At 46.7% G+C, this 27,947-nt stretch overlaps 1 protein-coding gene across 1 annotated transcript in view; it reads right to left on the minus strand.

The window, feature by feature from the left end:
- Positions 1-598: 598 nt before the first annotated feature.
- CDC42SE1 (CDC42 small effector 1) overlaps positions 599-27,947 on the minus strand; it is a 90,438-nt gene continuing 63,089 nt past the window's right edge. Inside the window, exons 3-6 of the mRNA XM_040333372.1 lie at positions 17,096-17,330; positions 6,290-6,400; positions 2,382-2,467; positions 599-1,044 (exon numbers count right to left, since the gene is read on the minus strand). Coding sequence (XP_040189306.1) covers positions 2,393-2,467; positions 6,290-6,400; positions 17,096-17,149 — 240 coding nt within the window. The 5' untranslated portion in view covers positions 17,150-17,330 and the 3' untranslated portion in view covers positions 599-1,044; positions 2,382-2,392. The remainder of the gene's footprint in view (positions 1,045-2,381; positions 2,468-6,289; positions 6,401-17,095; positions 17,331-27,947) is intronic.

Consider the following 27,947-nt stretch of genomic DNA (forward strand, 5'->3'; position numbering starts at 1 on the left):
ACCACAGGAAGTGAGGTGCATGATATGGGTGTCACCGCCAAAGGAAGTGAGGTGTATGCCATGGGTGTCACCGCCACAGGAAGTGAAGTGCATGATATGGATGTCACCACCACAGGAAGTGAAGTGCATGATATGGGTGTCACTGACACAGGAAGTGAGGTGAAATCTCCCAATGGGGACACAGTTTATATAGTTTCTACACGCTTTAAAGACCATCAGGGGATGGTTGGAAGCTCCGACACTATCCAGGCTTCTGAAGCTTCTCTTTAAGCCCAGCCTTGACCACAGAGATGGGCGCTTGGGTTGACCAATGGTCTTTGCTACAGAGAGGGGAGCATGGAGCTACCCTTGATGCCTGCCCCTTTTTTTTTTGTGGGGTGAAATGCGATCAGAACATGTTTTTTTTTTTTAGTCTATCCAATCCCCACCTTTAGACACAAGCCCAAGAAGAGCCAAGGGTTGGATTCTAAAGGTAGCATAGAAAAGCTGCAATACCAGATTTCACCTATAGGAGTGCTGTAACTCATAATACAAACCAAAAATCCAAAGCAAGTCTTTGATGTTCGATCTGGAATGATTGCAATTTTGTACTGAAATCTTTTTTTTTTTTTTTATGTTGTTTTTGTTCGTTGCACAAATATTCGCTCGGAATGTTGAAAAGTCTCAAGTTAAGCGTAGGCAGTCGGGAGATACCGGCGGACCAAGTGCTCTCATCTTATCAAACGCCGGCAACACTTCACTTGGTTACAGCAGTTACACAAACAGATAACGAAGATAAATAGTCCGTGGAGTTACGTAGACAAGCAGGAATCAACTCGGCCAAGAAAAAAAAGGAAATTCCAAAAAAATGTACTATAAAAATATTGCACATTCTTCAGATTCTTTTTTTTTTCTCTCATAAACTCGACAAAAATATTTAAAAAAATAACAAGGAAAAGAAAAAAACTTTTCGGAAGGTTGAACATTGAATAACTTATCCAGTGATTGCACCACTGTGCTTCCGCCCGGCTGTTCTCGGTGGCTCTCGTTTCACATGTTCCGCTTCTGAGGAGGAAAAGACAAAACGTTAATGAGCTTTGGGGGGTCAGTACACCTGCTGTGCCCATTGTGAGGGGTTCCCACCATCCCTGTGCTGAGTTCCCGGGTCTGTACACCTGCTGTGCCCATTATGAGGGGTTTCCATGATCCTTGCTGCATTTATTGTAAATGGTGGAGAATGCGGGCACCACTTATGCCTTGCAGCACTGGGGTCCTCAGTTTAAATCCCGGACAGGCCACCTGCTGTGCCCATTATGAGGGGTTCTCACAATCCCTGTGCCGAGTTCCTGGGTCTGCACACCTGCTGTGCCCATTATGAGGGGTTCCCACCATCCCTGTGCTGAGTTTCCAGGTCTGTACACCTGCTGTGCCCATTATGAGGGGTTCTCACCATCCTTGTGCCGAGTTCCCAGGTCTGTACACCTGCTGTGCCCATTATGAGGGCTTTCCACCATCCCTGTGCTGAGTTCCCAGGTCTGTACCCCTGCTGTGCCCATTATGAGGGGTTCCCACCATCCCTGTGCCGAGTTCCCGAGTCTGGAAACCTGCTATGCCCATTATGAGGGGTTCCCACCATCCCAGTGCTGAGTTCCTGGGTCTGTACACCTGCTGTGCCCATTATGAGGGGGTTCTCACCATACCTGTGCTGAGTTCCCGGGTCTGTAGACCTGCTGTGTCCATTTTGATGGGTTCCCACCATCCCTGTGCCGAGTTCCCGAGTCTGGAAACCTGCTATGCCCATTATGAGGGGTTCCCACCATCCCTGTGCTGAGTTCCAGGGTCTGTACACCTGCTGTGCCCATTATGAGGGGTTCCCACTATCCCTGTGCTGAGTTCCAGGGTCTGTACACCTGCTGTGCCCATTATGAGGGGGTTCCCACCATCCCTGTGCTGAGTTCCCAGGTCTGTACACCTGCTGTGCCCATTATGAGGGGTTCCCACCATCCCTGTGCTGAGTTCCTGGGTCTGTAGACCCGCTGTGCCCATTTTGAGGGGTTCCCACCATCCCTGTGCTGAGTTCCCAGGTCTGTACACCTGCTGTGCCCATTATGAGCGGTTCCCACCAGATGCCTCAAAAGTTCTTGTCCACTATTCCCCCAGCAGATATTGTGAGTAAGTTAGTGTCCAACTATATTGATTTACTGCTTGTATGTGAAAATGTTCTGGCCAAAATGGTGTTTATAGACAGAAATAGAATTAGATACAGTGAGTGACAGCATGAAAACCAGAGTCCTTCAAGGTGAGGATCACTGACTATACTGGAGATCATGGAGTGGATTGGAGGAACTTTAAAGGAAAAGCAAATCATTTCCTTTTGAGTATTATAGGAAGGTTGTGCTTACACTGAGAACAGCTACAAGACTCGGGAGTTGCTCCACTGTCTGTCTCGGCCGCACTTTGACCTCATCTGTTCCTGCATAGCTCCACCCTGAAAAACATACACTGGTTAGTCATCGTGTTATAGAAGGGGTCTGTGAAGTGAAACTCAACTCAAGTGAAACTCGAAGACTAAAATTTGAGTTTAATTCTCTGCTAGAGAAAATTTCCACCGATCACACACAGGACGCCGACTCACTGTGACCAAAACTAAACCAGTAATGTAAGATGGCTTCAGCTCTGCTCCCCACCTGCAGGAGAGGTCCCTCAGACGTGTTTCGTCCCCCCTCCAGTGGGCTTAGGCGAGGCCTCTGTTAGGTTTATCTTCTGCATCAGAGGTCTGGTTGACCATCGTCTTCAGGACAGGAACGAAAGACAGTGCAAACAGATATACTAACCCATGTTCAACCCAATCCTTTCTAACCACTAAACCGCGGCCCTCTGATTTCATCTCATTCTTATATCAAACTAAAACCTCTAACCCCTAACCCTAACCAAAGTCCAACCCCATACCTTATTTTAAACCATTAACCATCAACCCAACTAGCCTCTAAATGTAACTTTCGGATTTCCAATCCTAACCCCATTCAAACCCCTTATTGTAACTCCTAACTTGAACCTTCTAACCTAAACTCTTACTGGTCAACCTAGCCTGCAATCCAAACCCCCAACCTAACCCCTACATGTAACATCCATTTTGACCCTATAACTCTAACCCCATTCAAGCCCTTGCCTTACTTTACCTCCTAACTTGAACCTTCCAACTCTCAACCTAAACCCTTACCCTAACCCAATGTTTCTTAATCAGGAGTTCCTCCTGAGGTTTTTAGGGGTTTCTTGAGTAGTGAGCAAAAGTGGGGTGATCCCCACCAATACTAACCCCCAATGCTAGAGATTGTGTCTACACTGTCCTCGAATATTAGAGGACCTTACAATATTCTTGTCTTTTTAAACAGAGGTTATTTTAACTCCTGACTTGAAACATCTAACCTAAACCCTTACCGGTCAACCTAGACTGCAATCCAAACCCCCAACCTAACCCCTAAATGTAACATCCATTTTGACCCTATAACTCTAAGCCTTAATTTATTTTACCTCCTAACTTGAACCTTCCAACTCTCAACCTAAACCCTTACCTTAACCCAATGTTTCCTAATCAGAATTCCTCCTGAGGTCTCTAGGGGTTTCTTGAGTAGTGAGCAACGGTGGGTTGATCCCCACCAATACTAACCTCCAATCTAGAGATTGTGTCTACACTATCCTACAATATTAGAGGACCTCACAAGATTCTTGTCTTTTTAAACAGAGGTTCTCCAAGAACCCGATAGTCATTTCAAGAGTTCCCATAGGAGTAAAAAAAGGTAGAGAAAAGCTTTCCTAATGGGTAAAAGAACACGTTTTCTACGAGTTCCTTGAGTGGTGAGCAACGGTGGGTTGATCCCCACCAATACTAACCTCCAATGCTAGAGATTGTGTTTACACTATCCTTGAGTATTAGAGGACCTCACAATATTCTTGTCCTTTTAAACAGAGGTTCTCCGAGAACCTGAGACCTACTTCAAAAGTTCCATAGGAGTAAAACGGGCTGAGAAAGGCTGTCCTAACCCATTAACAGTCCCAGAAAAGCACAGAGACCTAACGACAATATTATTGGGACTAAAATACGGAACGTAACGAGAACCCAACCTCTAAATGTAACTTTATGATCTCCAATGCTAAACCCATTCTAACCCCTTATTGTAACTCCTAACTTGAACCTTCTAACCTAAACCCTTACCCGAACCTTTAACAGTCAACCTAGCCTGCAATACAAACCCCCCACCTAACCCCTAAATCAAGCCCTTACCTTATTTTACCTGCTAACTTGAACCTTCCAACTCTAAACCTAAACCCTTACCCTAACCCAATGTTTCTTAACCAGGCATTCCTTCTGAGGTTCCTTGAGTAGTGAGCAAAAGTGGGGTGATCCCCACCAATACTAACCTCCAACGGAAGAGATTGTGTCTACACTGTCCTTGAATATTAGAGGACCTTATAATATTCTTGTCTTTTTAAACAGAGGTTCTCCGAGAACCCGGCACCTATTTCAAGAGTTCCATGGGAGTAAAAAAAGGTTGAGAAAGGCTGTCCTAACCCGTTAACAGTCATAGAGGAGCACAGAGACCTAATGACAACATTATTGGGACTAAAATAAGGAATGTTTTATTTGGAAGGTTTTATTTCAAAAGAACATTATCAGGAAAAAAGGAGGAACCAAAGAACTCAAAACATAAGCAGAATAAACTTAAGTTTTAAGATTTCAATTAAATGTTGATGTGAAACTATAAAACCAGATCGGCATTTTGAAATGATGAACTCAGTGAACTCGTTCTAGATGGCTTCGGCTGTAATATGAATATTCCTGCGGTTAGACTTTATACATGTGTCCAGTACAGCCTTTCTTAACCAGGGTTCCAAGGAATTCTAGAATTCCTTCCAAGGTTGCTAGAAGTTCCGTGAAATTCTAGGGTTCCTTCTGAGGTTGCTAGGGGTTCCGTGGAATTCTACAGTTCCTTCTGAGTTTGCGTGGGGTTCCTTGAGCAATGATCAACGGTGGGTTGATCCCCACCTATACCAACCTCCAATGCAATTTGTGACTCACTGGTAAGTTACCACTGAACCAATCATCCTTTTGGCTATCCTTAAAGTGGAAGTAAACCCATCGATTTAACCGGGAATGGAACTGTCACATTGGTTGTGCTCTCATCCAAACTGTCAAACCATCCAATGGCTGGTGTCATAAAAGATTACGGCCTGGATTCACATACCTTGGCGCATTGTTATGCCGGCGTAGCATATCGAATATACGCTACGCCGACGTAGCGCAGACCGTCGAGCACAGTATTCACAAAGCACTTGCTCCCAACGTTGCGCCAGCGTAACGTAAATTCGTAGGCGTAAGCCGACCTAATTCAAAGTAGGTGGAAGTGGGCGTGATCCATTTAAATGAACCGTGACCCCATGCAAATGATAGGCTGAACGAACGGCGCATGTGCCGTCCAGTAGCCGCATCCCAGTGTGCATGCTCAGAATCACGTCAAAACAACTGCCTAAGATACGTCGAATCACTGCCTACGATGTGAACGTAAACTACGCCCAGCCCTATTCACGTACTACTACGTAAACAACGTAAAATACGACGGCTGTTCCCTGGTCCATACCCTTGCTTGAGTTGCGCCTCATAGATGGGGAATAACTATACGCCGGACGTAAGCCTTACGCAAACCACGTATATTATGCGCCGGGCGCAACTACGTTTGTGAATTGGCGTATCTCCCTCATTTGCATATTCGAATCGTAAATCAATGGGAGCGCCCCTTGTGGCCAGCGTAAATATGCTCCCACAAAACGACGGCGTAGGAAACTTACGTCGGTCGGATGGAGCCTAATTTCAGGCGTATCTTGCTTTCAAAGTCAGGCGCATAGATACGACGGCGCATCTGTGCACTTACGCGGCGTATCTCGAGATACGTTGGCGTAAGTGCTACGTGAATCCGGGCCTATATGTGCAGCATCATATCAGTTGAAGATCAAACAGAGGCCAAGATGGCCACTTTCTTGGCTGAGAATGATACAAGGGTTTACTTCCACTTTAAGGGGGGAATATTCCGAATGATCATCAATGTAAGGATAATTCTTCCCAGTGACCATCACACTAATGTACCATTATATAGTAATTACTTACAGGGGTTCGTTGAGACTGTACATTTATTTCAAGGGTTTCTCTATGTTAAAAGGGTTGAGAAAGGCGGTTCTAGAATATAGGCTCTGTTGTAGCAGAGCAAGGAAGGGTGACCCCCAATGTGTCTAACAAACAATGGGAAGTTCCACATACCATCTGTAAACCATCGCCGGCCCCCATGTCACCGGATCCTATATGTGTCAGGTGTACAAAATTCATGGGCTCCCCGATCATGGTTCGATCGATTCTCCTCCTCTTCTTTTTCTGAAGAACACAAAAGGACAAAGATAAGCTATTCTCAGAAAAACTGCCAGATTAAACAAACCCCCCCCCCCCCCAAAAAAAAAACACTTCAATGTAAGATCGAACAGAATGAAATTGGATATTTCGGCAAATGTCCGAAACGGTCCTTTCCCTTGTGTCTCAAGTGGCTTGGCATGAGCATTGAGCAAATGCGTTGGCATGGTTCCCAGAAGGCTTTGGGGCTACCACGAGTGACCCCCTGTACCTCGTACTTACAACTAGGCTACCAAGTCAAATTGAGTTAAAAGTTGCTCCCGAAAGGGAAACTATAATTGTTTTGGAGATGAAGATCAAGAGTCAGAACCAGGCCAAGGGATAGTTAGAACAGGCAATTGCCTTTGGGTTCTTCAGCATGATGGGGGAGCTAAGAGGGCAGAACCTGCAACCAATGCCGCTGAGGTAGTTCACAGCTCATGAGGGGCCACAATTGAAACTTTGCACCCTTGGGTGCTAAAAGGACCTTGTCTCGGCAGAAGTCCACCTTTAGATTGCTTTTTGAACCCAGATAAATTGTAATAATGTAGCTGAATTAATGGCAGGGCGAAGTGAGTGAGAAACTTGTATAGCGCAACACATGCAAACTGAATCGCCTCTGGGCGCTTAGTAACCATTTCCTACGTATAATTAGCCTTCAGAATAGATGGGTTTTGAGTTTTTTCCTGAAGGCCTGGTGATCCACTTCCATGCGGATACTGGTTAAGTACTTGCAATGAACAATTTCCCCTTTTTACAGCAGTTGAAAAGCTAGCTTACAGAGCTCAATAGCTCATGTCGACATCTGTACACAATTGAACAAAGCCAGGGGTCCATTTTTGAACCCATGAAGCTTCCAGTACTTTGTGCTGAAATTGATTCAGCTACATTATTACAAGTTATTTGGGTTCAAAAAGCAATCTAAAAAAGGTAAACCACTGGACTTCTACCAGTGCTGAGATAAGCTCTTTTAGCACCCAAGGGTGCAAAGGTTCGAATGCACCCCCGCTCATGAGCTGTGAACTGCTGGTTCTGTCTTTTTACACCCCCATCATGCTGGAGCACCCAAGGCAATTGCCTCTTCTTACTACCACTTGGTCCAGCTCTGACGTTTAGTATCTCTAAAGGCCACCTTATAGGGTGCTGATAGAGGAATCCCCCCCACAATCATAAAAAGACACTTTAACATCTGGAAGGCACCAAGCTGGACAGTTTGTTTGGCCCTGATAAAAAGTGGTGGTAGCAGATTAGTAAGGTGGCCCCCTGTTATCTCTGCTACAAGGCTATGCTCATATCCTCTGCGGCCGTTCCAGCCAGCACCGAAGGCCCCCCTGTGTTTGTGAATTGTCAAGGGTAAAAAGACACGGCAGGGTTGGGCCTTCCTGTTTTCACCGCACAAGCTCCTCTTCCTGTGCAAGTTCTAATCGTCACCTCTCTGCTTCTCAAGAACTTGTCAAGAAAGAGACTTCAGTAAAAGAAAACTGCAAAAGAAGGTCGATTTCGAGCATCAGAAACGCCCATGGAACACTTAAGAAATCTCTCCGTTTATGCCGCATCTCCAGTGCAATTCGGCAGCTTCAACCTGCAGGCCGGGGCAACGTTTTCGGAGCCTGCTAAAAGTTTTCTAGGTAGACCTAAAGTTCACTACGAGGGTTACAATCTGACTGTACAATAAGCTTCAAGCTGGCAATATACTATACAATCTCATTGTACAACCTCTGTACAAACCCCTTTAGATTTACCAAAATGATGTAATATTTGGACACCATTATACAATGCATTCAGTTTATTGTTGGTGTTGGAGTAAACTATGGTCCTAGAAAGTGGCGGTGCATCCATAAAGGGCGCGCGGGCACCACCCGCTCTCTCCTGCCACCTGTCTCTCACCATAAATAGATTCATGTATTGCATGATCTATGGTCGCCGCTGAAAACCCCTTTTCAGGTGCCCGGCTCCTTTTTGGGCGCCTGAATTACAGCGGTGGGGGTATTTTTTAGAACCACTTGATTAGAGCCCTCAGACTCTAATAGGCGTCCAAAAAAGGTGAACAGCGGGCGCCATGCTGGGCGTTCGGTGTTCACTCAGCGTTGTGTTAGGAAAGCGAATGGATTGCTTTTACTAGTGTTGGAATGAACTATGGTGCTAGATCTTCTCTTATTGGTATTCCGTTCCCCATGATGAAGCTCCGGGGATGGAGTGAAATGTGTTGGGTAGAGTGGCCTGGTTATAGCCCGGGCTGAGGCCCTTATACACCTTCTAGGACTTCCTTTCCCTACTATCGGTATCCAGTATTAGAATGAACTATGGTGCTAGATCTTCTATTATGGGTATCCAGTTCCCCATGATCCTCATGATGAAGCCCAGGGGATGGAGTGAAATGTGTTAGTTAGAGTGGCCCAGTTGGAACCCGGGCTGAGGACCTCATACACCTTTTAGGACTTCCTTTCCCTACTATCGGTATCCATCATTAGAATGAACTCTGGTGCTAGATCTTCTATTATGGGTATCCACTTCCCCATGATCCTCATGATGAAGCTCCGGGGGTGGAGTGAAATGTGTTGGGTAGAGTGGCCTGGTTGGAACCCGGGCTGAGGCCCTCATACACCTTCTAGAACTTCCTTTCCCTTCTATCGGTATCCAGTATTAGAATGAACTATGGTGCTAGATCTTCTATTATGGGTATCCAGTTCCCCATGATCCTCATGATGAAGCCCAGGGGATGGAGTGAAATGTGTTAGTTAGAGTGGCCCAGTTGGAACCCGGGCTGAGGACCTCATACACCTTTTAGGACTTCCTTTCCCTTCTATCGGTATCCAGTTTTAGAATGAACTATGGTGCTAGACCTTCTATTATGGGTATCCAGTTCCCCATGATCCTCATGATGAAGCTCCGGGGATGGAGTGAAATGTGTTGGGTAGAGTGGCCTGGTTGGAGCCCGGGCTGAGACCTCATACACCTTTTAGGACTTCCTTTCCCTACTATCGGTATCCAGTATTAGAATGAACTATGGTGCTAGATCTTCGATTATTGGTATTTCGTTCCCCATGATCCTCATGATGAAGCTCCGGGGGTGGAATGAAATGTGTTGGGTAGAGGGGCCTGGTTGGAGCCCTGGGCTGAGGCCCTCATACACCTTCTAGAACTTCCTTTCCCTACTATCGGTATCCAGTATTAGAATGAACTATGGTGCTAGATCTTCTATTATGGGTATCCACTTCCCCATAATCCTCATGATGAAGCTCCGGGGGTGGAGTGAAATGTGTTGGGTAGAGTGGCCTGCTTGGAGCCCGAGCTGAGGCCGTCATACACCTTTTGACTTCCTTTCCCTACTATCGGTATCCAGTATTAGAGTGAACTATAGTGCTAGATCTTCTATTATTGGTATTTAGTTCCCCATGATCCTCATGATGAAGCTCCGGGGGTGGAGTGAAATGTGTTGGGTAGAGTGGCCTGCTTGGAGCCCGAGCTGAGGCCGTCATACACCTGCTAGGACTTCCTTTCCCTACTATCGGTATCCAATATTAGAATGAACTGTGGTGCTAGATCTTCTATTATGGGTATCCAGATCCTCATGATGAAGCTCCGGGAATGGAGTGAAATGTGTTGGGTAGAGGGGCCTGGTTGGAGCCCGGGTTTTTTTTTTTTTACATAAAATAGTTATGTGGTCTGGACCGGCCGGATTCAGATGAAATTTATTTTTAATATTCGCAAAAAATACTGGTCGAAAAATACTGGTCGGAAAACGGGCAACTAGCCAATGGCAGGTCAAATTTTTCTGGCGAGACGGGCGTTTTTTTTTCCCCCCCGCGGGTCACTTTACTAGAAATTAAATTCAGTTTTCTTGGAAGAATGAAAGAGATGGTCTGGAAATCTCAGGGCGGCTCATCTGACGCCTTTCACAAGAGTTCATTGATGGACTGAACTCTGCCTGACCTCTCTGTGCCCCTCCCCCATCCCTCCCTATGGTGGATAATGAAACTATAATTAACTTATAGGTAATGCTGATTTCACCGCACATCAATCACCCCCCACGCTCCGCCCCCGCTGTCATCTCACCGGCCGGGGGGCCTGGCATTCCACCCAATAAGCCTGATCTGACTTTCGATTGGGATGACGGGAATTTAAAGCGGACCTGTCATCAGTTATATTTTTTTTTCATGTGATCACAAGAGACGGAGGAAATGCTTCCCCCTGCCTGCAGCAGACCGATGACATCTCGGCCCAGACAAAGTCAACCCCTGCTGCACCCCCTCACCATGAGATTTGCTACAACATTACAATGTGCAGTCTTGAGTGATCACTGGGTAAGGGGAGACTGTGGAAATGCTTCCTGGTGCCTGCAGCAGACCGATGACATCATCGCAGCCTAGGCAAAGTCAGCCCCTGCTGCACCATGTGACTTGCTATAAAGTTACAAGATCTGAAATGGAAAACATCACCCCAGGGAATAAACGCAGATAGAAAATTGATTCCAACATTAAGTCAGTTGGAAGACCATACTAGGAAACCGACGCGTTTCGGGGGGAGTCAAAACTTTCCCCCCCTTTCATCAGGCGGGGTCAGACTGATGACATCATCTCAGCCTAGGCCAAAGTCAGCTCCTACTGCAGCTTCTCAACACGTGATCTGCTACAAAGTTACAATGTGCAGTCTTGAGTGATCAGTGGGGGGGAGGGGAGACTGAGGAAATGCCTCCTCCTGCCTGCAGCAGGAAGATCCAAGTTTCCTTGGTTTTGTAAAACAAATGGATCTGAAATTGAAACTTCAAACCAAGAGTTCAGATGCAAATTTATTCCAAAGTAAAGTCAGGTGTAAGACCATTAAAAAAGGATCCAACGTGTTTCGGGGAGTCAAAACTTCATCAGGTGGGGGGGTCGTCATTGTGAGAACACAATGTGTACGTTATATTAAACCAGCTGAGTGGTGAATTACAGTGCTTGTCAGCAGCTGATTTAAGCAAAGGTGGCAAGTCCCCATGGAAGACCATTAAAAAGGATCCAACGTGTTTCGGGGAGTCAAAACTTCATCAGGTGGGGGGTCGTCATGTATCCGGACTGGATTGAGAACACAATGTGTACGGTATATTAAACCAGCCGAGTGGTGAATTACAGTGCTTGTCAGCAGCTGATTTAAGCAAAGGTGGCAAGTCCCCATGGAAGACCATTAAAAAGGATCCAACGTGTTTCGGGGAGTCAAAACTTCATCAGGTGGGGGGGTCGTCATGTATCCGGACTGGATTGAGAACACAATGTGTACGGTATATTAAACCAGCCGAGTGGTGAATTACAGTGCTTGTCAGCAGTTGATTTAAGCAAAGGTGGCAAGTCCCCATGGAAGACCATTAAAAAGGATCCAACGTGTTTCGGGGAGTCAAAACTTCATCAGGTGGGGGGTCGTCATGTATCCGGACTGGATTGAGAACACAATGTGTACAGTATATTAAACCAGCTGAGTGGTGAATTACAGTGCTTGTCAGCAGCTGATTTAAGCAAAGGTGGCAAATCCCCATGGAAGACCATTAAAAAGGATCCAACGTGTTTCGGGGAGTCAAAACTTCATCAGGTGGGGGGTCGTCATGTATCCGGACTGGATTGAGAACACAATGTGTACAGTATATTAAACCAGCTGAGTGGTGAATTACAGTGCTTGTCAGCAGCTGATTTAAGCAAAGGTGGCAAATCCCCATGGAAGACCATTAAAAAGGATCCAACGTGTTTCGGGGAGTCAAAACTTCATCAGGTGGGGGTCGTCATGTATCCGGACTAGATTGAGAACACAATGTGTACGGTATATTAAACCAGCTGAGTGGTGAATTACAGTGCTTGTCAGCAGTTGATTTAAACAAAAGGTGGCAAGTCCCCCCCCCCCCCAAAAAAAAGCGTATTTGTTTCCGGTGATCCCTGGCAGAGAGCAGATTGAGGAAATGCTTCGCCTTCCTGCAGCAAACTGATATATTTTCCCCCATGTTAAGCACATCATTGCTAAATAACAGGTCTTCCGACAATGCCTCCATTCTGCTTTTCTCTCTAGGAGGACGGCGCCATCTTTGTTCTGGCATCGCCCAGGGTCCTAGTCTGAGACGCCAGATGATGATGCAAATCCTGGCATTTGTGAGATTTTTTTGCCTGCTTTTTTTACGATGTTCGACACTGATCAGGTCACTTCTGCAGCAGCCTCTCACCTCGCGAGGAAGTCGACGCGTTTCGGGGGACGAAACGCGTTGTTGTTTTTTTTCAATGAATTGTCACTACCTCTCTTCTCTTTCATAAACGTAAATAATTTTGGCTGGAGTTGGGTTTTTAACCCACTACAGGAGCAAGGGGGGGGGGGGTGAGAGCATGGGGAGTCCTGTGTACTATTGCCATGGTTGCCACTGTGTTTATAAAGAAAAATAATGACTGCTTGAAGATTGGAATTTAAGTGATTCTTTTAAAAAAAAAGGCAATTAGTCAGACCTACTGGCATTGGTTAAAGTCGGCTATTTTCAGAGCAGGGAGAAAAATGCCAAACATCCCGGTGGGAACGAGGGAGGGCCCAACATTCCAACATGTGAATGATTAAACTGGCGGAGCCGGCGGGGGCAATGTAATGGGCAACAGGAGCGACTACGCAAATTACAGCTGACCTCTGAGGTCTGCCGGGGGGGTCAAAGGAGCAATTTAAAGGGGAACTCCGGTCTTTTATTCACTGGATTTCAGTTCTGCCAATCACGGAGGCTCATCATCAAATGTGGGCGGTCCGCATGCAAATACTAGGAACGCCCACCGCTCCAGACTGACCCCCCCCCCGACGCCGATTCTCCACCTTGACAGCACCTAAAAGGGCTTGTGCCGAATTTTAGCTCCGGGTCCCAGGTCCTGATGAAGGGGGAAGCACTTCCCCCGAAACACGTTGCTCTACTCATGACCTGTGAATTTCGATAAACATTCTTAATAAAATCGGCCTGCATTGCATAGAGAAGTCTAGACAAAGGGGCGACACTTACCCCCGAAATGTGTTACTCTACTCCTCCTCACCTGTGAATTTCAATAAACATCCCCAATAATAACCTCAAGTGTGATGACCTCCGGTTCCAGGTCAGTACTGACCACACCCACCATCACAGTCCTGATGAAGGGGGGAAGCACTCTACACCCATCTCAACCCCACCCATTTAATATTTGCATAACCACTCCCACTACTTTAATTAGGGCTGAGGGCTCCTAAAAGGCGGGGGGGGGCTATGATGTTTTCAGGAAGTTATGGACAGGCCCCTCCCACCAGCCATGATCTGCCTGTATTGCATAGAGAAGTCCTGACAAAGGGGTAGCACTTACCCCTGAAATGTGTTACTCTACTCACCACCTGTGAATTTCAATAAACATCCCTAATTATAACCTCAAGTGTGACGACCTTCCATACTGGGCACGCCTCTACACCCATCTCAACCCCACCCATCAAGGTGTTTTGATATTTGCATAACTCCTCCCACTACTTTAATTAGGGCTGAGGGCTTCCAAAAAACTTTGTTCTACTCATCACATGTGAACTGTGAATTTCAATAAACATTCCTAATAATAACCTCAAGTGTGATGACCTCCGGTTCCAGGTCAGTCCTGACCACACCCACCATCACAGTCCTGATGAAGGGGGAAGCACTCTACACCCATCTCAACCCCACCCATTTAATATTTGCATAACCCCTCCCACTACTTTAATTAGGGCTGAGGGCTCCTAAAATTAGTACCGAGACAGGGGCGTGTGATGTTTTCAGGAAGCTCTGTACAGCACCCTGCTGGCCCCTCCCACCAACCATGATCTGCCTGTATTGCATAGAGAAGCCTAGACAAAGGGGCGGCACTTACCCCCGAAATGTGTTACTCTACTCCTCCTCACCTGTGAATTTCAATAAACATCCCTAATAATAACCTCAAGTGTGATGACCTCCGGTTCCAGGTCAGTCCTGACCACACCCACCATCACAGTCCTGATGAAGGGGGAAGCACTTTCCCCCGAAACACGTTACTCTACTCATCATCCGCATGCAAATACTAGCAACGCCCACTGCTCCAGACTGACCCCCCCGACCCACATGCTGATTCTCCACCTTGACAGCACCTAAAAGGGCTTGTGCTGAATTTTAGCTCCGGTCCCAGGTCCTGATGAAGGGGGGAGCACTTCCCCCGAAACACGTTGCTCTACTCGTGACCTGTGACTTTCAATAAACATTCCTAATAATAACCTCAAGTGTGACGACCTCCGGGTTCCAGGTCAGTCCTGACCACACCCACCATCACAGTCCTGATGAAGGGGGAAGCACTCTACACCCATCTCAACCCCACCCATTTAATATTTGCATAACCCCTCCCACTACTTTAATTAGGGCTGAGGGCTCCTAAAATTAGTACCGAGACAGGGGCGTGTGATGTTTTCAGGAAGCTTTGTGCAGCACCCTGCTGGCCCCTCCCACCAGCCACGATCTGCCTGCATTGCATAGAGAAGTCTAGACAAAGGGGTAGACACTTACCCCCGAAATGTGTTACTCTACTCCTCACCTGTGAATTTCAATAAACATCCTTAATAATTAGGGCTGAGGGCTGCTAAAAGGCGCGGGGGGGGGGGGGGATAAAAAGATTTCGGGAGGAGGAAACTTTTTTTTCTGTAAAAAAATCTAAGGGCCAGATTCTCAAAGGCCTTACGACGGCGCTATGCCATTTGCGCCGTCGTAAGTCCTAATCTGGCCCGGCGTATCTATGCGACCGATTCTTAGAATCAGTTACGCATAGATTTCCATTAGATCCGACAGGTGTAAGGCAAATTTTATTTTTCCCGCTGCTAGGTGTCGCCTCATCGCTTTCCCCGTCGTCTATGCAAATGAGCTATTTACGCGAATTCCCGAACGTACGCGCGGTCGACGCAGTGAATTTACGACGTTTCCGTAAACTTACCCCTGCTATACGAGGGGTAAGTTTACGCAGGTCCGTCGTATGCCATGTTAAGTATGGCGTCGGGTCAGCGTCGTCTTTTTTCCCGTCGTTTACGTCGTTTTCCTAAGTCGTTCGCGAATAGGAATTTACGTCAATGACGCTCACGTCGGCGTCATTGACATTTTCCGTCGTGAGCTGGAGCATGCGCACCGGGCTATTTTAACGCCCGGCGCAATGCGCAGTTCGATCAGTTCATTTAAATACAAGCCGCCCCCTTCGAATTACGCGGCCTTACGCCGGGCCGTTTACACTACGCCGCCGCAAATTACGGAGCAAGTGCTTGGAGAATACGGCACTTGCTCCAGTAATTTGCGGCGGCGTAGTGTAAATGGCTTACGCTACGCCGCCGCGGAATCTACAAGAATCTGGCCCAAAACGATCGATTGGATTTCCGCGCTGAAAACATTTCTCCGATCTCTCCACTTTATAAAACTTTATAAAACTTTATAAAACTTTATAAAACTCTTGCGATTCATAATTCATGGTGCGTTCGATTGCGTCCCCCTCAAGTCCTCTCCGGCAAGTTTGTTCTTCCTGACGGTCCCGCAGGCTCTTGAGTGCAGTGGGGGGAGGGGGGAGGGGAGGGGGAGGGGCTGCTGTTTTTCTTAGAGTTGCAATTTTAAAAAATGGACCCGTCACGCACTTTCTAAGCCTGGAGGGACGCATTCCTGAGAGGTCACCATATCAGCGACAGTATCACTTCTCAAAAGACACATTCCGCCCTTGATTATTAAAAAGACATCCTTCAGCTCAAGAGACGGCGGCTTTGCCCGTCGATGTTATCGGTCCGCCGCAGGCAGGAAGGAGCATTTGCTCTGTCTTCTCACCCCTTACAGTGATCACTCAGGCCCGGATTCTCAGAGGACTTACGACGGCGCAGCGCCGTGTACGCCGTCGTAAGTCCTAATCCGAGCCGTCGTATCTATGCGACTGATTCTTAGAATCGGTTACGCATAGATATCCATTAGATCCGACAGGCGGAAGTCTCTTACGCCGTCGGATCTAAACTGCATTTTTTTTTTTTGCCCGCTTCCGTCGAATTCCGTGTCGAGTATGCATATTAGCTAGATACGCAAATTCCCGAACGTACGCACGGCCGACGCAGCAAAGTTACGACGTTTACGGCGTAAAGTTGCCCCTGCTATATGAGGCGCAGCCAATATTAAGTATGGCCGACGTTACCGCGTCGAAATTTTAAAAAGTTATGTCGTTTGCGTAAGTCGTCCGTGGATGGGGCTGGACGTCATTTACGTTCACGTCGAAACCAACGACGTCCTCGCGACGTCATTCGGAGCAATGCACACTGGGGTATTTTACGGACGGCGCAGTTCGTTCAGCGTGGGGACGCGCTTGATTTAAATGATACGCGCCCCCTACCCGCCGAATTTGAATTCCGCCGGGTGATTTATGCTACGGCGCCGCCGCAACTTACGGAGCAAGTGCTTTGAGAATACAGCACTTGCCCGTGTAAGTTGCGGCGGCGTAACGTAAATCGGATACGTTACGCCGACGCAGAGATACGCCCATTGTACAAGAATCTGGGCCTCAGACTGTACATTGTAACTTTGTAGCAAGCCATAAGGTGGGAAGCAGCAGCAGCAGGGGGCCGATCTGTGTCAAACGATTGTAAACACAGCCAAAAACTGGACGTTTTTTATGGCTTCCCGTCCCAATAATAATAACAGAAATTGGTCTGGTGTTAGGGTTCAAGCCTTACCGGCTGGGGCTTCTCTACCACGCAGCAGCCCAGCTTGTGCCAGAAGTCGCTCATATTGTCAGAGACGGCCAGCTTGGTTGGAGTTCTGCTAGTCCGACGCCGTGAGGCTCTCCGGTGTAAAGAAGGTTGTAGAAGCGGCGAGGAAGGACGCGGGTCACTGAATGAGACGACGACGACCCGGTTCCAAATCCGATTTCAGAAAAAGACGCGATTGTCCTTCTGTTCTTCAATCTTCCTGAAATGAAACAAAATAAAAACATTAAATCTGACCTTTGGCCCTGTAACGCTATTAGCGTTAATTTATGTACTAGGAGCGCAGCTTTACCTAATATGACAGCTGCGCTCCATTCACAAAGACATCCGCGTCACTTCCGGTACGCGGACGTCTGCGCTCCACGCTGGAACGCGGAAGTGCGTTCCAGTGTGCGGCGCTCGGCGTGCATGGGAGACCGGGCTATTTAAACCTCCAGCACTGGCGACAGGTTGTTGGAATATTCCTGTTGGACCCTGTCGCCACCTGGAGACCCTCCACCAACTCACACCAACCTTGAACTTCACTTTTGGGATACTTGGATCCTGATCTTAGTTGCTATACTAGATAGAAGGACCACCAGCGTTACACCTGTGCTTATTTTCCCAGTCTGGACTACCTCCTAACCGCAAGTATATAGAGTATATTACTGCATATTGGGATTACCATCTACTCCTGTGCAAACAGACCTGGTCCACACTACTTCTTAAACTGCATAAGGATATATAGCATATTACTGCATAAAGGGATTACCATCTACTCCTGTGCAAACAGACCTGGTCCACACTACTTCTTAAACTGCATAAGGATATATAGCATATTATTGCATAAAGGGATTACCATCTACTCCTGTGCAAACAGACCTGGTTCACACTACTTCTTAAACTGCATAAGGATATATAGCATATTACTGCATAAAGGGATTACCATCTACTCCTGTGCAAACAGACCTGGTTCACACTACTTCTTAAACTGCATAATTATATAGAGCATATTATTGCACATTGGGATTACCATCTACTACTATGCAAACTGACCTGGTCCACACTACCTCTTTAACTGCTTGTGTTTAAAGACTATTTTGCCATATAGTTAGTGTTGTTGCCCATAGTCTGGACTACCTTCTCCTCTCTCTTTCAGAAATACATATTAACTATTGAGATACTTGCTCTAAATATATTGAGGTTTTGCTTCTATATGTTATATCAGGAGTGCTAATTTCCTACATGACTCAAGTTCAGTACCTATATATTCAAAAAGCACTTACTAAAGACTTATCCTTGTCATTGCTCTAGACAAAGGTTACTATATAGTTTAACAAGTATTAAACTATTACTACATGTTTTGCTCCAATCAGAGGATATGATGATATAGACCCCATACTCTTATAGTTCAGTGAGAGTGAGCTGGTGGTTAATTCTGATAGGCCTCTACAGCTGGAGTCTAAACTTGAGACAGAGTGTTCTCAGAATCAGGGTCGTAACATAATATTCCAACCACTTTAAAAAAAAAAAAAAAAAAAAAAAAAAAGGGAAACATTCAAGATGGATCCAGCTGAACTTGCAAATCATTTAGTTACACTCTCCCAAAGAGTGGATAACCTGACTGCTAACATGAATGAATTGCGTGTTCAGAATGATACCTTACGCAATCTCAATCATGCACAAGCTAGAGACAGACCTGAAGCTAAGGTCTGCCCACCAGAACTTTTTTCTGGTGAAAGGAAGAATTATAAACAATTTATTAGTTCATGTCGTTTGATGTACGAATTACGTCCGCGCACTTATTACTCTGATAGAATAAAGATCCTCACTTTAGTTACCTATCTCAGAGGTGAACCCAGAGTGTGGGCTGATACATACATAGAAGAACATGGAGATCTTTTGGGAGCTTTTGATACTTTCATTAATGAGATGTCTCTCTTATATGAAGATCCTAACAAACAGCTAACAGCTGAAAATTCAATCAGAACCCTCAAACAGGGTAAGAGGCCTGTGGAGGACTTTATTTCAGAATTTAAATGCTGGAGCAGGGAGACCCAATGGTCAGAGATTGCTCTTAGAAATCAATTTCGTTTGGGTTTATCAGAGGCTATGAAGGATGAGCTTGCTCGCGTCGTGCTCCCTGATACTCTAGAAGACCTCATGCACCTATCAGTGACTATCGATCGCCGTCTGCGTGAGAGAAAGGCAGAACGTGCAAATACATACCCAGTCACTTCCTTCAGGAGATTCAGATCGCCTTCAAAAGAGTCTCCAATGGAACTTGGAACTATAAGAGGACCTTTGACTCCAGCAGAAAAGCAACGCCGTAGAGCCAATAATCTATGTCTTTATTGTTCAGCTCCAGACCACATTGTGTCTACCTGTCCTCTACTTAAGAAAAACTCTGAAGGTAAATTTTCCCACATTAATAAATTAGACTCATCCCTTTCCACGTCTAATCGATATATCTTTATCCTTCTTACTCTACAGTGGGATCAAGAAGAGATTTCCATTGAAGCAATGGTCGACAGCGGAGCCTGCGGCAACTTTATAGATTCAAGTATTGTAGAATCAAATAAAATTCCCTGTGTGTTTAAGCAAAATCCAGTGTCACTCACTTTTATTGATGGGTCCAGTTCAACTCATGGTCCTGTTATATCTCAGACATCTCCCCTAAAGGTTACATGTGCCACTGGTCATTCTGAGACCCTCAAATTTGATATTATTTCCTCACCTGTCTTTCCCATTGTTCTAGGCCTCCCATGGTTACTTCTTCATCAGCCTATTTTCTTATGGTCCACCAAATCAATTTCTTTACAGTCTGATTATTGTAAACAGTTCTGTTATTCCCCATGCATCATCTCTTTCTCTGACGCCATTCCACATGACCTACCTGAATATTTACATGATTTCCTTGATGTATTCAGTAAGACTAATGCAGATAAACTTCCTCCACATAGAATTTACGACTGTCCCATAGACCTTATTCCCGACAGTCCTATTCCTACTGCTCGAATCTACCCCCTCTCTCAACCAGAGCTTGTACATTTAAAAGAGTACCTCGATGAGAATCTAAAAAAGGGGTTTATTAGGAACTCCACCTCTTCAGCAAGTGCAGCTCTCTTTTTTGTAAAAAATAAAGATGGTTCACTCCGACCAATCATTGATTATCGTTCCCTCAATAATATCACTGTAAAAAATAGATACCCATTACCACTCATTCCGGAACTCATTGAGCGTCTACAGAACGCCAAGATCTATACAAAACTGGACCTCAGAGGTGCATATAATCTGATCAGAATCCGTTCGGGTGACGAATGGAAAACTGCCTTCAAAACCCGATATGGCCTTTTTGAGTATTGTGTAATGCCTTTTGGTTTGTGTAACGCTCCAGCAACTTTTCAGTGGTTCATTAATGATATTTTTCATGATCTACTTGATATTTGCGTTGTAATTTATTTGGACGACATCTTAATTTATTCTGAGAATCAGGATGAACATCACAAACATGTGCGCTGGGTTCTGGCTAGGCTTAGGACACACTCTTTGTATGCAAAACTTGAAAAGTGTGTATTCAATCAAACTACTATTTCCTTCTTGGGTTACCAAATTACTCCTAGTGGAGTTCAGATGGATCGATCTAAGGTAGATTGTATTCTGTCCTGGCCTGCACCACAAACTAGGAAAGCTCTTCAGAGATTTCTCGGTTTTTCAAATTACTACAGAAAGTTCATAAAGAACTTTTCAGCTATTGTGAGACCATTAACCAGCTTAACCAGTTCAAAGATACCTTTTGTTTGGAATGATGATGCACAGAAATCTTTTGACACACTCAAGAATAGTTACACTTCTGCTCCTATTCTTCAATTGCCAAATCCATCATACCATTTTACATTAGAAGTAGATGCTTCGCATTTTGCTCTTGGCGCTGTACTCTCCCAACAACCTACATTATCGGAACCACTACATCCAGTTGCCTTTTTTTCCAGGACACTCTCCTCAGCGGAAAAAAATTATCCTATTGGCGAGAAAGAATTACTAGCAATAAGAGATGCTCTCTCTAACTGGAGACATTTGCTGGAGGGTTCAACACATACTATCACCATCCTCACTGATCATCGAAATTTACAACACTTAAAATCTTGCAAAACTCTCTCTGCCCGTCAAGTCAGATGGAGTCTATTTTTCGATAGATTCAATTTTGTTATTTCCTACCTTCCTGGCACTCAAAATACTAAAGCAGACTCTTTGTCTCGTATGCATGAAGAACAAACATTGGAGATTCCACCATTTTCAATTATTCCATCCAATAGGATTCTGGGTACTACTATGACCTTCAATAAATTGCTTATTCAAACCCTCACTAAAGAGAGATCTCATTTACCTATGGGTTTACAACAAGAGTCTAACGGACTATTAACTTTTAACAACAAGATATATGTTCCACCAAAATTGCAACTTATGTTACTAAAACAACTTCATGATGCTCCACTTGCAGGACATCCTGGCATTACTAAGACCCTTCATCTAGTCAAGAGAAATTACTGGTGGCCAAATCTCACAAAGACAGTTCAGGACTATGTTAATTCTTGTCAGACCTGTGCCACCAACAAACATTCTAGAAAACCTCCCTATGGTCTATTAACTTCTATCCCAGTACCAAATAGACCTTGGGACGTTATTTCTATGGATTTCATAGTTGACCTCCCAAGGTCAAATGGAACAAACACCATCATGGTCACAGTTGATGTTTTAACAAAGATGGCCCATTTTGTACCTTTGAAGAGGTTACCAACCTCTCAAGAGACGGCAAAGGCTTTCATATCCAATATTCTTAAACTTCATGGCTTACCATCTCAGATCATTTCAGATAGAGGCTCACAATTCATTTCCAGATTCTGGAAAGCTCTCTGTCAAACGCTACAAATAGATCATCGCATGTCTACCGCCTATCACCCCCAAACTAATGGGCAAACAGAACGGGTAAATCAAACACTGGAACAATATCTGCGCTGTTACTGCACCCACCTCCAAGACGACTGGTTTCATTTACTTCCACATGCAGAATTTGCTTACAACAACGCCTCCAGTTCATCCTCCCAGTTTTCACCTTTTTACGCAAATTATGGTTTTCATCCTAATAATTTACCGTCTACTTTTCCTTCAACTAATGTCCCTGCTGTTCAGAATCTTTTATCAACCATAAAGGATACTCTAGATACTCTCCGTTCTAATCTTGAAGATGCGCAGATTAGACAAAAGAAGTACTACGATTCTCATAGAACAAAACCCCCATCTTATAAGATTGGAGATTTGGTATGGTTATCTACTAGGAATTTACGACTCAAGATTCCTTCTAAGAAACTTGGCCGTCAGTACACGGGACCTTTTCCAATTTCCCACATCATTAACAATAATGCTGTCAGATTAATTCTACCCTCCGATTGGAAGATTCATCCATCCTTCCATGTTTCATTAATTAAACCTTTCAAACCAAACCCTTTTCCAAACAGAGATCCACAACCTCCTCCACCAGTTCAAGTTTTTGGTGAGACTGAATATCAAGTAGAGAAAATTTTGGATTCTAGGAGGAGAGGTTCTTCCATTCAATACTTGATTCGTTGGAAAGGCTATTCTCCCACAGATGATTCCTGGGAATGCTCATCAGATATTCATGCCCCTAGACTTATTAAGCAGTTCCATCACAAATATCCTGATAAACCATCTCCTATTAGGCGCCCCGGATGGGCCCCCTTGAGGAGGGGAGTATGTAACGCTATTAGCGTTAATTTATGTACTAGGAGCGCAGCTTTACCTAATATGACAGCTGCGCTCCATTCACAAAGACATCCGCGTCACTTCCGGTACGCGGACGTCTGCGCTCCACGCTGGAACGCGGAAGTGCGTTCCAGTGTGCGGCGCTCGGCGTGCATGGGAGACCGGGCTATTTAAACCTCCAGCACTGGCGACAGGTTGTTGGAATATTCCTGTTGGACCCTGTCGCCACCTGGAGACCCTCCACCAACTCACACCAACCTTGAACTTCACTTTTGGGATACTTGGATCCTGATCTTAGTTGCTATACTAGATAGAAGGACCACCAGCGTTACACCTGTGCTTATTTTCCCAGTCTGGACTACCTCCTAACCGCAAGTATATAGAGTATATTACTGCATATTGGGATTACCATCTACTCCTGTGCAAACAGACCTGGTCCACACTACTTCTTAAACTGCATAAGGATATATAGCATATTACTGCATAAAGGGATTACCATCTACTCCTGTGCAAACAGACCTGGTCCACACTACTTCTTAAACTGCATAAGGATATATAGCATATTATTGCATAAAGGGATTACCATCTACTCCTGTGCAAACAGACCTGGTTCACACTACTTCTTAAACTGCATAAGGATATATAGCATATTACTGCATAAAGGGATTACCATCTACTCCTGTGCAAACAGACCTGGTTCACACTACTTCTTAAACTGCATAAGGATATATAGCATATTACTGCATAAAGGGATTACCATCTACTCCTGTGCAAACAGACCTGGTTCACACTACTTCTTAAACTGCATAATTATATAGAGCATATTATTGCACATTGGGATTACCATCTACTACTATGCAAACTGACCTGGTCCACACTACCTCTTTAACTGCTTGTGTTTAAAGACTATTTTGCCATATAGTTAGTGTTGTTGCCCATAGTCTGGACTACCTCCTTCTCTCTCTTTCAGAAATACATATTAACTATTGAGATACTTGCTCTAAATATATTGAGGTTTTGCTTCTATATGTTATATCAGGAGTGCTAATTTCCTACATGACTCAAGTTCAGTACCTATATATTCAAAAAGCACTTACTAAAGACTTATCCTTGTCATTGCTCTAGACAAAGGTTACTATATAGTTTAACAAGTATTAAACTATTACTACATGTTTTGCTCCAATCAGAGGATATGATGATATAGACCCCATACTCTTATAGTTCAGTGAGAGTGAGCTGGTGGTTAATTCTGATAGGCCTCTACAGCTGGAGTCTAAACTTGAGACAGAGTGTTCTCAGAATCAGGGTCGTAACAGGCCCCTTTCCAGCCTGCCTGTCCTTGGCCCACCCCTTTCCAGCCTGCCTGTCCTTGGCCCGCCCCTTTCCAGCCTGCCTGTCCTTGGCCCACCCCTTTCCAGCCTGCCTGTCCTTGGCCCGCCCCTTTCCAGCCTGCCTGTCCTTGGCCCACCCCTTTCCAGCCTGCCTGTCCTTGGCCCGCCCCTTTCCAGCCTGCCTGTCCTTGGCCCACCCCTTTCCAGCCTGCCTGTCCTTGGCCCGCCCCTTTCCAGCCTGCCTGTCCTTGGCCCACCCCTTTCCAGCCTGCCTGTCCTTGGCCCGCCCCTATCCAGCCTGACTTTCCTGGCCCGCCCCTTTCCAGCCTGCCTTTCCCTGGCCCACCCCTTTCCAGCCAGCCTGTCCTTGTCCCACCCCTTTCCAGCCTGCCTGTCCCTAGCCCACCCCTTTCCAGCCTGCCTGTCCCACCCCTTTCCAGCCTGCCTGTCCCTGCCACACCCTTTCCAGTCTGCCTTTCCCTGGCCCACCCCTTTCCAGCCAGCCTTTCCCTGGCCCACCCCTTTCCAGCCAGCCTTACCCTGTCCCACCCCTTTCCAGCCAGCCTTACCCTGGCCCACCCCTTTCCAGCCTGCCTTTCCCTGGCCCACCCCTTTCCAGCCTGACTTTCCTGTCCCACCCCTTTCCAGCCTGCCTTTCCCTGGCCCACCCCTTTCCAGCCTGACTTTCCTGTCCCACCCCTTTCCAGCCTGACTTTCCTGTCCCACCCCTTTCCAGCCTGCCTGTCCCACCCCTTTCCAGCCTGCCTGTCCCACCCCTTTCCAGCCTGCCTGTCCCACCCCTTTCCAGCCTGCCTTTCCCAGGCCCACCCCTTTCCAGCCTGCCTTTCCCAGGCCCACCCCTTTCCAGCCTGCCTTTCCCTGGCCCACCCCTTTCCAGCCTGACTTTCCTGGCCCACCCCTTTCCAGCCTGACTTTCCTGTCCCACCCCTTTCCAGCCTGCCTTTCCCTGGCCCACCCCTTTCCAGCCTGCCTGTCCCTGGCCCACCCCTTTCCAGCCTGTCCTGTCCCTGGCCCACCCCTTTCCAGCCTGTCCTGTCCCTGGCCCACCCCTTTCCAGCCTGCCTTTCCCTGGCCCACCCCTTTCCAGCCTGACTTTCCTGTCCCACCCCTTTCCAGCCTGACTTTCCTGTCCCACCCCTTTCCAGCCTGCCTGTCCCACCCCTTTCCAGCCTGCCTGTCCCACCCCTTTCCAGCCTGCCTGTCCCACCCCTTTCCAGCCTGACTTTCCTGTCCCACCCCTTTCCAGCCTGCCTTTCCCTGGCCCACCCCTTTCCAGCCTGTCCTGTCCCTGGCCCACCCCTTTCCAGCCTGCCTGTCTTTGGCCCGCCCCCTTCATTCTTTGGATTTCAGTGTAGTCAATCAGCATCACATGGTGGTCCGCATGCAAATACTAGGAATGCCCAGCTCTCCAGACCCCCCACCCATTTCCCGGTTCTCCACCTTGATAGCACCCAAAGGGGCTTGTGCCGTATTTTAACTCCAGTTCCAGGTCAGTCCTGACCACACCCACCATCACAGTCCTGACCACACCCACCATCACAGTCCTGACCACACCCACCATCACAGTCCTGACCACACCCACCATTACAGTCCTGACCACACCCACCATTACAGTCCTGACGAGGGGGGAGGCACTTCCCCCGAAACACATTGCTCTACTAATCACCTGTATATTTCATTAAATTATTTCTAATAATGAAGTGTGACGACTTTCCATATTGAGCACGCCTCTACACCCATCTGAACCCCACCCATCAGGGCATTTTGATATTTGCGTAACTCCTCCCACTGCTCGCATCAGGGCTGTGGGCTCTGGAGAGGCGTACCGATGATGTTTTCAAGAAGCAAAGTACAGCACCCTGTTGGCCCCTCCCACCAGCCATGATCTGCCTGCATTGCATAGAGAAGTCCTGACAAAGGGGCAGCACTTACCCCCGAAATGCGTTGCCCTATTTATCACCTGTGAATTTCAATTAAGATTCCTAAAAACTCAAGTGTGACGACCTTCCATACAGGGCGCGCCTCTACACCCATTTCAACCCCACCCATCAAGGTGGGGGGTTGCCATCTTGGGCCCCTGGGGACCTCCGGACCTTTAAAAAAAAAAATTGGCCCTTTAATAAAAAATAAAATAAAAATATATTAAAAAAAATATATATTTTTTTAATAAAAACTAAATAAAAAAAAAGGGGGGTTGCCATCTTGGGCCCTGGAGGACCTCCGGGCCCCTTACAGGTGTACTGCCTGTACCCCCCTGATGGCGGCCCTGGTAATGATACGTTAGGTTGGCGATTCATCGTTTTATGCGGCCAGTCTCAGATCTCGTTAAAACTATAAAAGCAACAATAACAAATAAAACTACAAAGTAGAGGAGCTTCCGTCCAACCGGTTTATTTACGGGGTCAGTCCACCCAAAGGTAGCAGCATTGAAGAGGAGATGCAACAGGAAGGGGCGGGAACACCCCTGAGGTGGGTGGGAGCACCCGAAACCCCCCCAAAGGGGTCCCTTTACACATCCCTGGGCATGGCATTAACGGTCTATTCACACCTGAACTGGGCGTCTTTGAATGGCGCCGAAACGCACCGTTCCATGTGACGTAGATATTGCGGTCACGCGCGTGTTATTGCGCCCATTACTGCGAGGCAACAGGAAAGCGCATTTCAGCTCTAAGGCAGGGAGAACAGCGTCAGGGACTTGTGTATGGTGCCCCCCTCCTCCAAGATATTAGGGGGGCCTCTCATATGAAGTAGGGACCCCTGACATGATGGGGGGGACCTCTAATGTGAAGGGGGTATCTGTAGTGAAGGAGGGCTTTAGATGTGATGGGGGGGGCAGGGGGCTCTGTGATGGGGGACCTATGATGTATAGGGGGGAATGCTGATGTGAAGGGGGGACTCTGGTGCAATAGGGACCACGGACATAAAGGGGAGAGGACCCTGATGTGATGAGGAACCTCTGATGTAAAGGGGGGAACCCTGATGTGGTGAGGGACCTCTGATGTAAAGGGGGGAACCCTGATGTGGTGAGGGACCTCTGATGTAAAGGGGGAACCCTGATGTGATGAGGGACCTCTGATGTAAAGGGGGGAACCCTGATGTGATGAGGGACCTCTGATGTAATGGAGGAACCCTGATGTGATAAGGGACCTCTGATGTAAAGGGGGGGACCCTGATGTGATGAGGGACCTCTGATGTAAAGGGGGGACCCTGATATGATGAGGGACCTCTGATGTAAAGGGGGGAACCCTGATGTGATGAGGGACCTCTGATTTAATGGAGGAACCCTGATGTGATAAGGGACCTCTGATGTAAAGGGGGGAACCCTGATGTGGTGAGGGACCCCTGATGTAAAGGGGGGACCCTGATGTGATAAGGGACCTCTGATGTAAAGGGGGAACCCTGATGTGATGAGGGACCTCTGAGGTAAAGGGAGGAACCCAGATTTGACGAGGGACCTCTGATGTAAAGGGGGAACCCTGATGTGATGAGGGACATCTGAGGTAAAGGGGGGAACCCTGATGTGATGAGTAACCCCTGATGTTAAGGGGGGGACCCTGATATGATAAGGGGCCTCTGTTGTAAAGGGGGGAACCCTGATGTGGTGAGGGACCCCTGATGTAAAGGGGGGAACCCTGATGTGATGAGGGACCTCTGATGTAAAGGGAGAACCCTGATGTGATGAGGGACCTCTGAGGTAAAGGGGGGAA

The sequence above is a fragment of the Rana temporaria genome, chromosome 13, assembly GCF_905171775.1.
Source record: "Rana temporaria chromosome 13, aRanTem1.1, whole genome shotgun sequence".
In the NCBI taxonomy this organism is placed as follows: Eukaryota; Metazoa; Chordata; class Amphibia; order Anura; family Ranidae; genus Rana; species Rana temporaria.